The sequence below is a fragment of the Nilaparvata lugens genome, chromosome 5 (genome assembly GCF_014356525.2).
Source record: "Nilaparvata lugens isolate BPH chromosome 5, ASM1435652v1, whole genome shotgun sequence".
NCBI classification, from domain to species: domain Eukaryota; kingdom Metazoa; phylum Arthropoda; class Insecta; order Hemiptera; family Delphacidae; genus Nilaparvata; species Nilaparvata lugens.
In genome coordinates this window covers 28,481,161-28,495,604 of record NC_052508.1, presented here as the reverse complement: position 1 = coordinate 28,495,604, position 14,444 = coordinate 28,481,161, and the positions used below count along the sequence as shown (strand labels likewise).

General features: G+C 35.2%; 1 protein-coding gene across 1 annotated transcript in view; it reads left to right on the top strand.

Annotated features, from left to right (window-relative positions):
• The window catches only part of LOC111044076 (G-protein coupled receptor GRL101), a 492,864-nt gene that overhangs the window by 366,977 nt on the left and 111,443 nt on the right, over positions 1 to 14,444 (top strand). Inside the window, 1 exon segment of the mRNA XM_039428094.1 lies at positions 8,302 to 8,406. Within this exon segment, the coding sequence (XP_039284028.1) occupies positions 8,302 to 8,406 (105 nt within the window).

The window sequence follows — 14,444 nt, the reverse complement described above, 5'->3', positions numbered from 1 at the left end:
GATCAATACCATTCCCAAGTCTGTACCTTCAAGGAGTCATGAGTTACACGGTTTTCTAATTGTTGGGATTGGCATTTGGTGGAAAAATAATGTTTTTTGCTGCAAACAGTACTTTTCTCTGTTTTTCCGATGACGCTCCAGCCGTGGAATATGGACCTACAGCCTCCAAACAGATGTCATTTTGAAGCTTCGGAAATATTCTAAAACACTTTACCAATAACATTAGTGTATGTCTACTGCGAATACATTTACAGGGTGGAAAGTGAAATATTGTCCACAAAAACTGTATGTTTTAAGTTTTTGAAGTTGAATGAATCATGAAAAGAGTGATCGAAATGAGACGTTTCTCTCGAACATCATAGTATGGTTAATTCTAAACACTTCGGTGATGAAACCAATCCGAATAGTAAGTAATAGTGCTGAATAGTACTAATAGTACTAATCCGAATAGTACTGAATAGTAAGCAATATTAAAATTTCTTTCAATAATAACCGCCATCTTGATTTTTTCAATAATGTCGAATATTTTCGTTGTTCACATCACGGATATTCTTATTCATCTTGTTGTAACGAAGAGATTGAGACCATTTTCAAGTCTCTTTATTGAAGTAGTCATGAAAAAATCGATTTTTAGTAATTCTAGCTTGTTACCTCATGCCTATGGAAAAACGCACCAGAAATCATGCAAGGTTTTCTTTGGAGGGCGCTGGAGAACTCAGTTTTTGACGTACAGCGCATAAAGATATATCGTTCAAAAGTTGAAATAACGCTCCAAATTTCATAGATTTGAAATTCCTCTGTGCACAAATCTCTTGCACAAAAAATATCAATGAAATGAAATTTGAAAAAATTAGAAAAAAGTTTTTTTAGGTTTTGAATGTTATAACTAAAAAATATGCGTTTTAGAGGAAAGTTTCATAGAACATAAATTGTAGAGGAAGATTTTATAAATTTTTTCGTCTAAAAAACGGTTGAATATCTTGAGCGGTTATTGAAATACAAGCGATATAGCAAAACCCTGAAAATTTTGGCAGCCATCTTGTTTCTGAGGTGTTTGCCTGTGATTTCGACGTAATTCGACATATTGAGTTTGTAGTCCTTCTGATGAAATGAAGTCATATGATGCTATATTGGCATGACCTTTTAATTTTGACTTGTGGCACTATTGCAGCATATGTAGTAGTGCATTGACAGACTTTTAGCATGAAAACCCGGATTTTTTTTTTTTTACTTTCCTTGCCCTATTACCATAGGTAAGGAAAGTATTGCTTTCCGAAAAAAATTAAGGTACCCCAATTTTTAAATTTCTATACGTCTCTATACGTATTATTATAGATAGCAGAGCAACTTCACAAGTCCATCGCCTTCGTACTGTATTTTATGGCAGATATTTTTAGAAAGAGAATTCCTAGTTTATTCTACTCTCCCACTTATCTTATTATCTTATTCCTGTTTTCCTACTCTGTGTTACGAAAAACGGCGTAGACTCAAGCGCCACGAAACGCGTATTTCGCTTTCCATCGGATGATGCTCAGCCTATCATATCTATATCTTACCGTTTCTGTACAAATACAATAATAATTATTATAATCAGCTGACGAAATGCGCGTGTTCCTGGCGCAAAAGTCTGTTCGCAGCTTATTAAACGTCACCCAACAAACAAAAATGTGAGAAAGGATTGTGCAAAATATGTTATACTAGTAGGTAACCCGTGCTTCGTACTGTAAATTTTGTGTTATAAAATGCAATTTCCTTATCTCCAGGAGAGATAGAAAAATTGAATAATTATTTACAAGTATTATTCTTCAAGAAAAACGTGCGTGGATAATCTTCATCAAAGTTGAACATTTTCAGTAAAAAATAAAAATAAAAATAGTTTGATCGGTCTCGAACCCGCAACTTTGCAACCTTGAACCGTGCGTGCTAAGGAATCACCTGGAGAAAGCTCTGTTTATTATTTGGTTTTTTATTTTTGCGTAAACTTCGAATCGTAGATTAGATAAATTAGTTTCAGCTATTGGATGAAAAATAATTGATTTATAGCAATAAGAATGAGCCTTTTATATTCTTCATTGATAAATTCAGAATATTCTTGTAAAATTCCAAGTTGATCAGTTCAGTAGTAGTTTTTCCTGCCCCATACATGTATGAGCTATCAAATTGTCTTTTTCTCGTTAGGGCTACTCTTGAATATAAATAATAATAAGAATGTAAGTACATTTTTCTATAATTGTTTACTTTTATTTATTCTTCAATCACTTGATAATGGCATCATAGCCAAAACATGAGTGAACAATTATAAAAAAAGGATTCTTAGATTTCTATTTTTATTTATATGTATGAGCTGATTCTTCCCTTTATAATATTTCAGATAATTGAATATTCCACATTCTAATTGTCATGGAGAGATTCGCCAAAAAGCTTTGAAAAGCGGCAACTTTCTATAATAATAAGCTAAAAATTACAACTACCCACCTTTATTGGCTGTTGAAATATCAAAATCTATGATATATTCATTTATTAAGATCCACAACTTGATTATCCATGCATATTCATTAGAGACTTCAATAGCCACCATGATGCATGGAACTATAGTCAGAATAATAGCTGTGGCACGTCCCTTGTTGAATGGGCAGAAAGGAACAGTATGTATCTAGTTTTCGATGGCAAGGACAGAGGGACCTTCAGATCGGCTGCATGGGGAAGAGACTATAATCCAGACTTGTGCTTCACTAGTAGAAATAGCTCTGGACAACCACTGCCTGCAATTCGATCTGTTTTACCTGATTTTCCTCATAGTCAGCACCGGCCTGTTCTCATTGACATAGGCATCCAGATTCCCCTGATTAACTCAGTGCAGCGACCGAGATGGAACTTCTCTAAAGCCAGGTGGAATGACTATGCAGCGGATCTTGACAAGTGTGTACGATGGATACCTGCCACCAAGGATAGTTACCAGAGGTTTGTTGGTGCAGTAATTGCAATAGCCAAGAAACACATTCCAATGGGATACAGAAAAGAATATATACCTGGCTGGAATGATGAATGCAACAACCTCTACAAAAGATTCAAAGAGAGTGGAAATGGACGCATTGCTGAGGAGCTTCTGAAGGAGCTGGATGGTGCAAGAAGAGACCGATGGGATAAAACAGTGGAAAGGCTTGATTTTAAACATTCTAGTCGACAAGCATGGAGCTTATTAAGAAAACTTGGTGCAGCTAGAAAGCCATCCAGGCAAGGAACTGAAGTGGAGCCTGAATTGGTTGCTGAGCACATTATTAGAGCTTCCAGGGTGAACCACAATTTGGAGCACACTGATGAGATAAGAAGACAATTGAAGATCCTTAGGGAGAGAGTTATGCCAAACCCACATTTCTCTGCTCCATTCAATGCTGCAGACATAGACAATGCTCTGAGGGACATGAGACCTGGTAAAGCTCCTGGGTTCGATGGAATTCACCCCGATTTCTTACTCAATGCTGGGAAAAACACCAGGCGATGGTTGAGCCGGTTCTGTTCAGACATACTTGCCACTGGAAAGATCCCACATGCTATGAAAAGGTCAAAAATTGTAGCAATCTTGAAGCCTGGAAAGATGGCTGACCAGGTCGAAAGCTATCGGCCAATAGCTCTGCTTAGCTCAGTTTATAAATTACTAGAAAGACTGCTTCATAGTAGGATAAGCACAACAATCCTTGAGATAGTCCCTATCGAGCAAGCAGGCTTTAGGCCAGAGCGCAGCTGTGAGGACCAGGTCTTGGCACTGACAACATTCATTGAGGCTGGATATCGGAGACAGAAAAAAACAGCTGTAGCTTTTGTCGATTTGAAGGCAGCATATGATACAGTCTGGCGAGAATGTCTAATATATAAAATGTTGCAAATCATTCCATGTCAACATACAGTAAGCCTTGTTAACAATATGCTGAAAAACGGATCCTTCCAGGTGTTGATTGGGCATGAGATGAGTCGAACAAAAAGGCTTGACAATGGTCTGCCACAAGGATCTGTCTTGGCTCCTCTCCTTTTCAACCTTTATGTCACAGACCTGCCAAGAGTCAGGTCCAGAGTATTTGCATATGCAGATGATTTGGCTTTGGCTATACAGAGAAGTGACCTTGAGACTGGAGAGAGACACTTACAAGTGACTTGGCTTTACTGACAGACTACTTCTCGAAGTGGAGGCTGTGCCCCAGCCCTGGGAAAACTGAAGTATCAGCCTTCCATCTAAGCAATAAACTTGCAAATGCTGAGCTGAAAGTCTTAATGAATGGTGCTGCCTTGAAACATAATAAGTTTCCGAAATATCTTGGCATCACCCTGGACAGGACCCTCTCTTTTAATTAGCACCTAAGGATTGTAGCAGCCAAGTTGAAGACAAGAAACAACATTATTAGGAAACTATGTGGCACAACTTGGGGCTCATCTTCCTCAACTCTGATGTGCTCTAGTCTGGGCCTGGTGTATGCTGCTGCTGAGTAGTGTGCATCTTCCTGGATCAACAGTTGTCACACTCACCTTGTAGATGTGCAACTGAATAATTCAATGCGAATAATTACAGGAGCCTTACGATCCACTCCAGTTTCCTGGCTCCCAGTGCTCAGCAGCATACCCCCACCTCCTCTTCGCAGAGCACAAGCTCTCCTTAGACTCTATGAAAGGATTTCGTCCAATCATCTACTTCCAATCCATCAGGACATTCCGGATTTATATAGAAGGGAGCTGAAGTCCAGAAGGCCAGCGGTCAGGATGGCAGAGCAATTGAGAGATGGGAGGTTCTCTCTGAACAGAAGATGGAGAGAGGAGGTGCCCCCCGAAATACCGGAGAGCTATTTCTCATGCACTAGGCCTCCTGGTTTTGAGCTCCCCCGGCGCATCTGGGTGACACTCAACAGAATTCGAACTCAGCATGGGAGATGCAATGCGTCATTTTTCAAATGGGGACTTGGAGACTCCCCAGTATGTGAATGTGGGGCGATGGAGCAGACAGTGCACCACATTATATTTGAGTGTGAGAAACGTGCCTACCTGGGCGAGGCTAACGACTTCACTGTAGCAAGTCCCCGGGCAGTACAGTATATTTCATCCCTTGACGTGCACTTATAAAAGTGTGAAATTTTAATAATATTGACAAAAAAAATGCCATACACTAAATAAATATAATTAAGATCCAGATTCACAAACAGTTGAAAATGGTTTTCGAATAACCTAAAACAGCATAATGAATGTTTGTTTACAATAAGGGTTAGTTTCTCATTGCAAACTGAGCCGGCTACCATATCAGTCAGCTGATAGCCGGCGTGTCTGTTTCTGATTGTTGACTGCTTGCTTCGATTTTCAATTTTTATTTTATTGTACATTGTACACTCTGACCTGCTGAAGAATCTGCTCATTGTTACCCTATATCTGTTTTGCTTGTTTTCTCGTTTTTATTTGTAAAATTATTTATTTATTCTATATGGCACACCTGAGCACATTTCTTTAGTATAGCCATCATATTGGTAGATTGGTTTTTTCTGACCAGTGATTGGTAATTAACTGGTCATGTGACCTTTTCTTCCCCAAACATAGCTTCTCAATTTCTGGGAAGAAGGAAGAAAGTGGAGAGATGAACTGAGCATGCTGATTGAGAGTCGTTTGTAACTCCTATTTGTTATTTTTCCGTTTTAAATGTTTCATTGTTAAAATTTATGCAAGAGTGCTAAATTCAGTTCAAATGTAGAGTTCTCGTAACGTTAGAATTTAATTTGATTGCCAAGTCTCAGTTGAAAAGGAGTTATCAATGATTAAAATCGCGAGCCAAATTAATGAAGCCTATGATGCCATGCAGCCTGACGAAAGATGCCAGCCATGCAGCGAACTAATCTCCATGAGTGAGTGCGCGTATATTATGGGCCCATATATGTGAGTGATTTATGATAATATTATTTCAAAATCTCTTCGACTCAATTTTCCATAGACAAACTGGTATATCGTTCATAAAAATTCTGACGTTACACTGTCCAAACTTGAGTCGAGCAACTCTTGGGTGAAAGCACTACATGCTCATCCTTAATAAATTCATAAACTTGAGAGAACTTTTTAAAATTCAAATTATATTGTTTATGGGCTTAACCCTACATTATCTAATTCGCTTATTTATTATTGAACAAATTATATTCATATATGATTTAGTAAATTTGAATAAATGCAACTAGTCATCACATGTTGTTCCTTAGTGACCCTGTGTTCGACCTTGCTTATAGCTTATTTATTTGCTAATATATTCATTTCAAAGGTCAATAGTAACCCATCATCGAGCTACTTGATTTTGACAAAATATAGTTAATGATCCTTTGATTGATTGTCAGGAAAATAATCTAGTATACTTTAGACATTTTTTCCTATTTCGTGTGACAAGGGTACTTCCCAAAACAGGAATTAACTCTCAGATAAGTGCCGTCACCGACAGGAGACTGGTATTAAACACCACATAATGTAATGGCATGTGTCAGAAATTGAATTTACAATGTTGGAAAATAAAAGAGAGAAACATGAGATTGACCGACCTATTGGTCAATCACGATTCAAGAACCAGATGATTACTAAATCACCAGAGTTCTCTTCCCAAGCACCATAACCACTCTCCTGATTGGTCGACAAGTAAAATGTATTCCTGAATTATTATGATGACAGTAGAAGGTAGAAGTTGATTAATCATGTTATTCTGCTACGATTAGACCTCTAGTTTCCTTGAAATTTTCGCTTAAATTGATATTTCACTGGAAAATAAATTGTTGTCTGTCTATATTAATCTAGGAAACTATACATTATGAGTTACGTCAAAAATGTCTTGCCCTACAGAGATGCTGAATATCTATGCAGTCATAGATTTCTTATACTGTATTCTCCTTGAATTTGCCAATCAACGTGACAGGAGAAACCTTTTGGAACTTCGTTTATTTGATCAAATCATGAATTATGATTTTATGAATAGTCGAACAGTCTTCCAATGATCATCATCTACACGTCTTGAACTCTGTTACTTTTGTGCTATCAATTTCTACTATCATTTAAAGTGATAAAAAGTGTGACATAGGTATTATTATACAGATTTATATATTCGATGCTTATTTTCAGAACATAGGATTTACAGATTTCAATATTGTATTAATATTTCGTTAGAAATGAAATAATTATGCAAGATTTTCTTGATATATCTTAATTTATTCTCCTCACCTATTTCAACAAGCAAATTTCTTTATAAGAACTGTACTGACGAGAATGAGACTCAAAACACAATTGTGAAAGAATAAATCCCACTCATCCTTGAAGGCAAATCTTATCAGTGTGAAAATGGGATAGAATTTCCACTAAAAGTAAAGGGAGTTTTTTTCCAGCAGAGTTATGAGGCAAATTTTTTTAAAGTTCTGTTAGACTATCTTAGTCGTGAGAGGCCGAAACCAGCATTAAAAAATTATATTCTTGAATCTGGAGCCATTATCTGAAATCATCAGGGCGAAATAATGTTAAGTATCTATAGTGAACTTTCCCATTCATTATGTAGCTTGATTGCGATGGAATCTGGTGGAAACTTTTCCTGCTCACTCAAATTGAACCGACTCTCGTTTTGAATTACGTTACCAACCCCTATTTTTCTCCTCTCCAGCTTGCGGCATTCTGCTATCTCTAATTAAAATTTGATATAGCACTGAGGTCCCAAGCTGTTAAAAAACGTCATTTGAAAAAATGAACGAGTCGGAGTATATCTCTTCAATGTTTTTGGGCAATAAGAGTACACCCTATAGGTCTCTTATTTTATAGCAGGAACGAGGATTTAGTCAGTCACTTGTCTACGCAATTTTTTTTACTGAAATGGATCAAACTGTAGTGATTTCAAGAAGATATATTATATATTTGAGGGCACCAGTAATTTAATCTAGTTATTGCACTCATTTCCCTGTTGAAAGCTCTCTTGATGATCTAAATGATGCAATAAACTGATTTAATTGGCTGGTAACTCATCCAGGATTCTCTGGAGAATGCAACAAGCTACGGAAGCAATCCATATTCTTTTGACCTTTCTTCAATGAAACTAAAATTCTCAGTACAAGTTCTTACCCTAGGATTCTGCACATAGCTATAAAAGCTTGGAAACAATAAATAATCAATCATCTCGTCATTGTACATGACACTCTGGCTTACCAAATGCATGTCTCATCTAAAACAATAAAATTAAATTCAAATTAATTTATTATATTAAACAATGAAGTTGTTAATCTCATATTATTTATGAATGAAAACATTTGAATTCATTTACAGGTTGTCTACCGAATGAGTTTCGTTGTCGAAACAGTTGTGTGGATCTAGTGAAGCGATGTAACCGCCAGAAAGACTGCGAAGAGGGAGAAGATGAAGAAGATTGCAGTAAGTAATGAATAATAATTGTATGACAATTGTAACGTTATCTTTTTCACTAACGTGGTGCCCTGCTTGGCTGCAGTCGGTAGAGCAAGATTTGAAAGATATATAACACTTTTTGTGGTTCCTGGAAAAGTAATAATACCAATTTCTTACCAGCTCTCTCAGGAGCTCACACAGTTCTCTGTTTTTGCTGGTTACTGACGTCGGCCGCTTTAACAGTTCACAGTTCCTGTGACTGATTTGTTGAATTCCATAAATACAGATGCAGTAGACAGATATAAGGGCTCTGATTATCGTACTAGACGATGTGATATCGCCACCAATGCCACTCGCCACCATTCACCAAAGTGGTCAGCAATGAAAAATGATACCGAGCGGGATCAAAGGCGATACTCTATCAGAATACCTTATAAATTCTATTAATTTATGTTGCTGCAACTTAAAACTATAACCTTGAGATTCTTCAAATCAGATGTGTTGGTACTGGATAATTTATATAAATCTCGGGAACGTATTATTTCCAAAGATTTGATAATCAATGCTGTATATTGCTGCCTTATCCAACTTATTCGGTGAAGAATATAGTTGGCTGGTAATCTTAATAATATTTCAATACTGGTAACAAAATAGATTATAACGAGATTGGTCATGCATGGAGATAGGATAATAAATAAAAGGTACACAATTCAAATAATGACACAAATACATTACATAAAATATCAACGAATAAATAAAAATATTGAGCAACAAGTATAAAAAATAAATAAAGAACAAATTAATATATATATTAAAAATATCACAGATAGCTCACTAGTATTGATTTTGCTTTTAGCACGAAATATTACCATGTGCTTCTTAAATCAGCAATCATATGCATTTAAATTATGCAGCTCAATTATCGACTTGCTGTTGCTTGTCGAATAAAATCTTATATAACTTATCTTCTTTCCAAATTAATATAAATAACTAATTGTAAATTATAAATCTCTGAATATATTAATATGTATCTCTCAGGGCTAAGATTCGGCCTCTGGTGGAAATCAGATAAATCAAATTATCCTATGAACAAGAGCTTCATTAACATCTTTATAATTTACTGATAAAAAGAATGGTCAAGTGAGCATATATTATATCAAAAATTAATAAATATTTCATCTGTGCATACTCAAACATGTAGATGTGATATATTGTTCTTAATAAAATTCCCTTTACATTTGAAGACTTTGGCAAGTTTGATATTAATTTCAATATTTAACAACCTTTCGTCGAGCTAGCTTTATTGAATCATGATTTATTCGAAGCACTGAGGGCTCCCTGGATATTCCTTAACTGTAGAACTCACGTGTCGAATTTCACAAAATGATGGCGATCCGGATTCTTTTGACGTCCTAGGCCTTTCTGTTAGGCTGATGTCGTCTTCTCCAATGGGAATATTGATTTATTTTTATGCGACTCACGCCTTAATACGACCTCACTGAGTCTTATGAAATTAATTCTTAAATTCAAACTTAAATGTACAATTACTAAAAAAGGGATTTTGTGCTCTATAAATTGGTGCTGTTCCCGGTGACCACTGACAAGCAAGTGGGCTTTGATCTACCCCTATTCTTTCCACGATCATACTTCCATATTCCAAATTTGCATATTATTTAAATATCCAACTACTATGCAATTACATAATTCAAAATAGTCCGTGTCAATCTGCTAGGTTATTGCATAAAGATTACATATTATATTTTTTTAATTATTCAATTTACATCTGTTATTGAACTGAGTATTGTATAACTTACAAATTCTTATCATATATATAATAAATAAAGTATATTTTTGAATTGACTTGCTTTTACTGCCGGTCAGTTACTGTATTTTGATTGGCTTATTCTAAAACTACAATGTATTCATGCGCCGAGTAGGATATACCACATTTCCTTAATATTTTTATTTATTTTACACATTTTGTACATGCTCGTGGATACATAATAAATATTTTTGTATTTTTAAAAATGTTTTTCCTTTTACATTAACATGCCATGTGGCTACCAATTTCTTTCTATTTGGCTGTTCAAAACTGTAGCCTGGATACCCGTTATTATCTAATCTCTAGTTTGTTGATATCGCACCCGGCGATAACAAAGCAGCTGTTTGCTTGAGACCTATAAAATCTTTTCATTTAGTGATTTTGCCAGTTATTGAGAAAATCTCTCACACAATCAAGTATCAATCACATTTGGGCGAATGCCTGTTGTTTTTACCTGCATTGCATCTATTGTCTATGAATAAATGGAAATGGAAATGGCAATTTACAATTCCAACAAGTACAAGGAAGGAATTGAAATGAACTTGATAGCTTTTGAATTGGTAACTGCCAAGTGATTAGAATTAGAACTATATCTCGTACCAATAGGAATCAACTATTACATATTGATATAGCCTATATCATTTGGTATCGCCTAAGGTGAGGAGTATCAGAATCATCACCAACAGAAAAAATTATTGAAAGAGCCAACGAAAATATTGGTACATTGAGATTATTGGATAATTGAATAACATTAGATTTAGACTTCATATATTGGCATATTGGTTTTTGTATATCCATGCAAAATCATTAGACGAACAGATGAAGTTTGTTCATCTTTTAAAACCTAGAGCAATCTTTAATGGGGAAAATCCTCTGTATGAGAGCTGGAAAAATAATGATTCTCTTCATTCAGCATTGGAAATGCCTAAAATGGTTCAAGAGTTTTCAAACTGCTGATAAACAATTTAAAACTAGTTTCAATTATTAAAAAAAATGCTGGCATATACGTATTAATAGAAATGTATTTGATAAATATTGAATAGCTTTTTACAGTAATTTCTAAAAATAATTTTTCTCTTTGTTCCATTTCGTTCATAATTCCTGATAATTGTTCTCAGATCTTATTTGGCATTCCCGAAATGTATCATTGCACTTGATTCTAGAAAAGAAGTACGATATTCAAAAGTCCGTTCAAAGCTACTCCATCGACCACAGCCGGAAATTTCATGATCGTATCAAAACTTTCCTCAACTAAGATAATATAATGATTTGTAGCGTTCATTCCTTTCAAAACCATGATCTGGAAAAAGTTCAGAGGGAGCGTTTTGTAACTCTCATTTTTCACTCTCTTTTCATCTTCATAACATCGTGAGCATAGCAAAGCTTTCATGTAAGCTGTTTTAATCGGATTTGTGGTTTGGTTCAGAAAGTACTTAAATATTCCTTGTAATCCTCACACAGAAAAAACAATTCTATAAAAAAACTCCAGTTTAAACTAATTCCATCTTTTCTTTTTGGGTCCACAGCTCTTCACTTCCAAACATGCCGGCTATTAGTGTGACTTTCTAAAGAACCTCTTAGATCTCATATTCTTACGACACGTGATTTTTTGAAAAATTTATAGGAACCTGGACAATAGCATTACTCGCCATAGGGTTCGGTCTGCTGACAGTTGCACCCTGGGCAACAAATTTCTGCTCCTTTTTCTTCAGCCCATACAATTTTTTGTTTAGATGAGTTCGGGTCCCACCTAAGGTCTACTTGACCAAAAAATGATCATCCTTCACACTTCCTTGAACCCACGAATAAACATGTGGATATTCTATGAATTTTTATCAAGTGGCTTCCATAAAATTTATGTGTTATGGTTTTGCTCGATTGACTGTATTGTCACATTCAACAAATTGACACATCTTGTAGAAGACAACACTGTAAAGTTTGAAAGTGATAACTAATGCTGGAATTGAACTTTATTCTTACAATTAGTACCCACGTCATTAAAATTAACTTTCAACAAATTTCCGAGTTCATGATTTTATTATTTTCTTAACTATTATAGATTAAAAAAACATAATCGATGGAATTGAACCTTGGTAAAAGTGGTAAAAGTGTGAACTTCATACATATTGATAGAATGTATGGACCGAATAATGTATACAGAGAAGTTTTTCAGTTTGTCAACTTCTTGAAAAGGTTGAAGTCTTTCGGATGAAGCGCTTTCAAATGAAACGAAATTGAAGTCGCATTGCTGGAATAGATCCAATATCCGGAGACTTCGAGTTTTCGAAAGAATCGGAATTTGAATACAAAGAGCGGAATTTCAGCGATGGGCTGTACTGAGCATTCAATATTCCCGCTTTCATTATTGCAATCCCATTGATTGATGAATCCAACAACTGTTAGAGCCATTAATCGTCCAATAATACTATCATTATTCCTCTTTGTCATTTACATACTTAAAATTCCTCAATTCAGAAGCAAGATTAACATAGAAACTCTTTAACTAGTAGTTCTGTGAACAGTAGACCTTGCGCAGTTATAATTCACAGCCTCCTCTTATACTGTTCAACAGAGTAAATCCTGTCTGTATGTCGTATCGGCGAGATATCGGTGTTAAACGGCTAATGGCTGTTGGGGTTGTTGTATCAAAAATGCTTACATCAAAAGCTAAACACATACTGGCAACAGGCCAGCCCGAGTAGAAAGCAGAGAAAGGTGGAGAGAAAATACTATGTTATTTTAGTTATCAATAATTGCATGCGTCATTGCATGCAATTGATAGTGCATTCAATAGTGCATAAAAATCTCATGCAATTAAGCATGCAATTAATAGTCCACACAACAGCTGATTTTTTACTAAGTTACATTGAGATATTATAATTGCATGCAAATAATAATCCACTCGACAGCTGATTTATGACGAATAATTCTATAGTCTGATTTTCACGCTAATATTGGCATTAGAAGGAGACTCCTTTTCTTTCTGTCTTTTATCCTTAAAATGCAAAATTTCAAAAAACCTTACATTATTAATGTCGTCGACGCGAAATTCAAAAAGGAACCTGTCAAATTTCATGAAAACCTATTGCCGCGTAGACCTTAATTCGTTCGGTTAAAAATGAGCAGAATACAATGTTACTACTTGCTTCTCTCTCACTACTGGAGAAGTAGCTCAACGTTCATTTACACTCGTACCATTAATCTTCTATAAATTCATATTACTAATAAGTGAAAATCTTACAATTTAATTCAAAATATTTTTTTCTGTTCATTTAATTCACTGATGAGTGAAAACTTTACAATTCTTTTTAGAATAGCTTTGCATCTTATCAAAACACCTTTTATGAAATTATTGTCTCATTCCTCAATCAGTTTTTATCATCATCGATTGCATATTCAAATGGACATTATCCTCTTCATTCTTGTTTAGCGAAAACACTCAATATATCCTGAATGAAATGAGAAGTAAAATTGATCTGAAGTGAGGATTAAATTCCAATTGAAAACAAGAATAGTTCCCACGAAAAAACTTTATTGGTAGATATAAATTCACCAGTGGAGTAGTGGATTCAGTCTTCCGGAAGTAGATAACGTATTATTCATGAAGTAGTACTTATCCTAGAATACATTCTAGGTACATTGATCAATATTCAACGCTGTTATTATCCCAAAGATAATGTTGCAGCATTATGAAGTGGTCCTGATTCTAAACTAAGTTTATATTTGAAACTGAATTATCGAATAAATACAGAGAGACATTGGAATGTAATTACTCTTTATTTGATTAATTTCATATCTAATTTCAAAGGATATCAATTCAGCTGTACTTACTGCATACTACTACTACTACTACTCCACTACTCTTGGTACCTACTTAGTAGTAAATAGGTCATCCGGATTCAGATCATAGCGCTGTGAATGTGGAATAGTATGCAGTAAGTACAGCTGAATTGATATCCTTTGAAATTAGATATGAAATTAATCAAATAAAGAGTAATTACATTCCAATGTCTCTCTGTATTTATTCGATAATTCAGTTTCAAATATAAACTTAGTTTAGAATCAGGACCACTTCATAATGCTGCAACATTATCTTTAGGATAATAACAGCGTTGAATATTGATTGTTGTTTCCCGGTGTTAGAGGATGGAGCTTAGTGGTTCATGGTGTCACGACTTCACACTTTTATTCCTGCACCGTTAATAAGTTCGATTCCTTTTCTTCTGCATTGATTTGTAACATT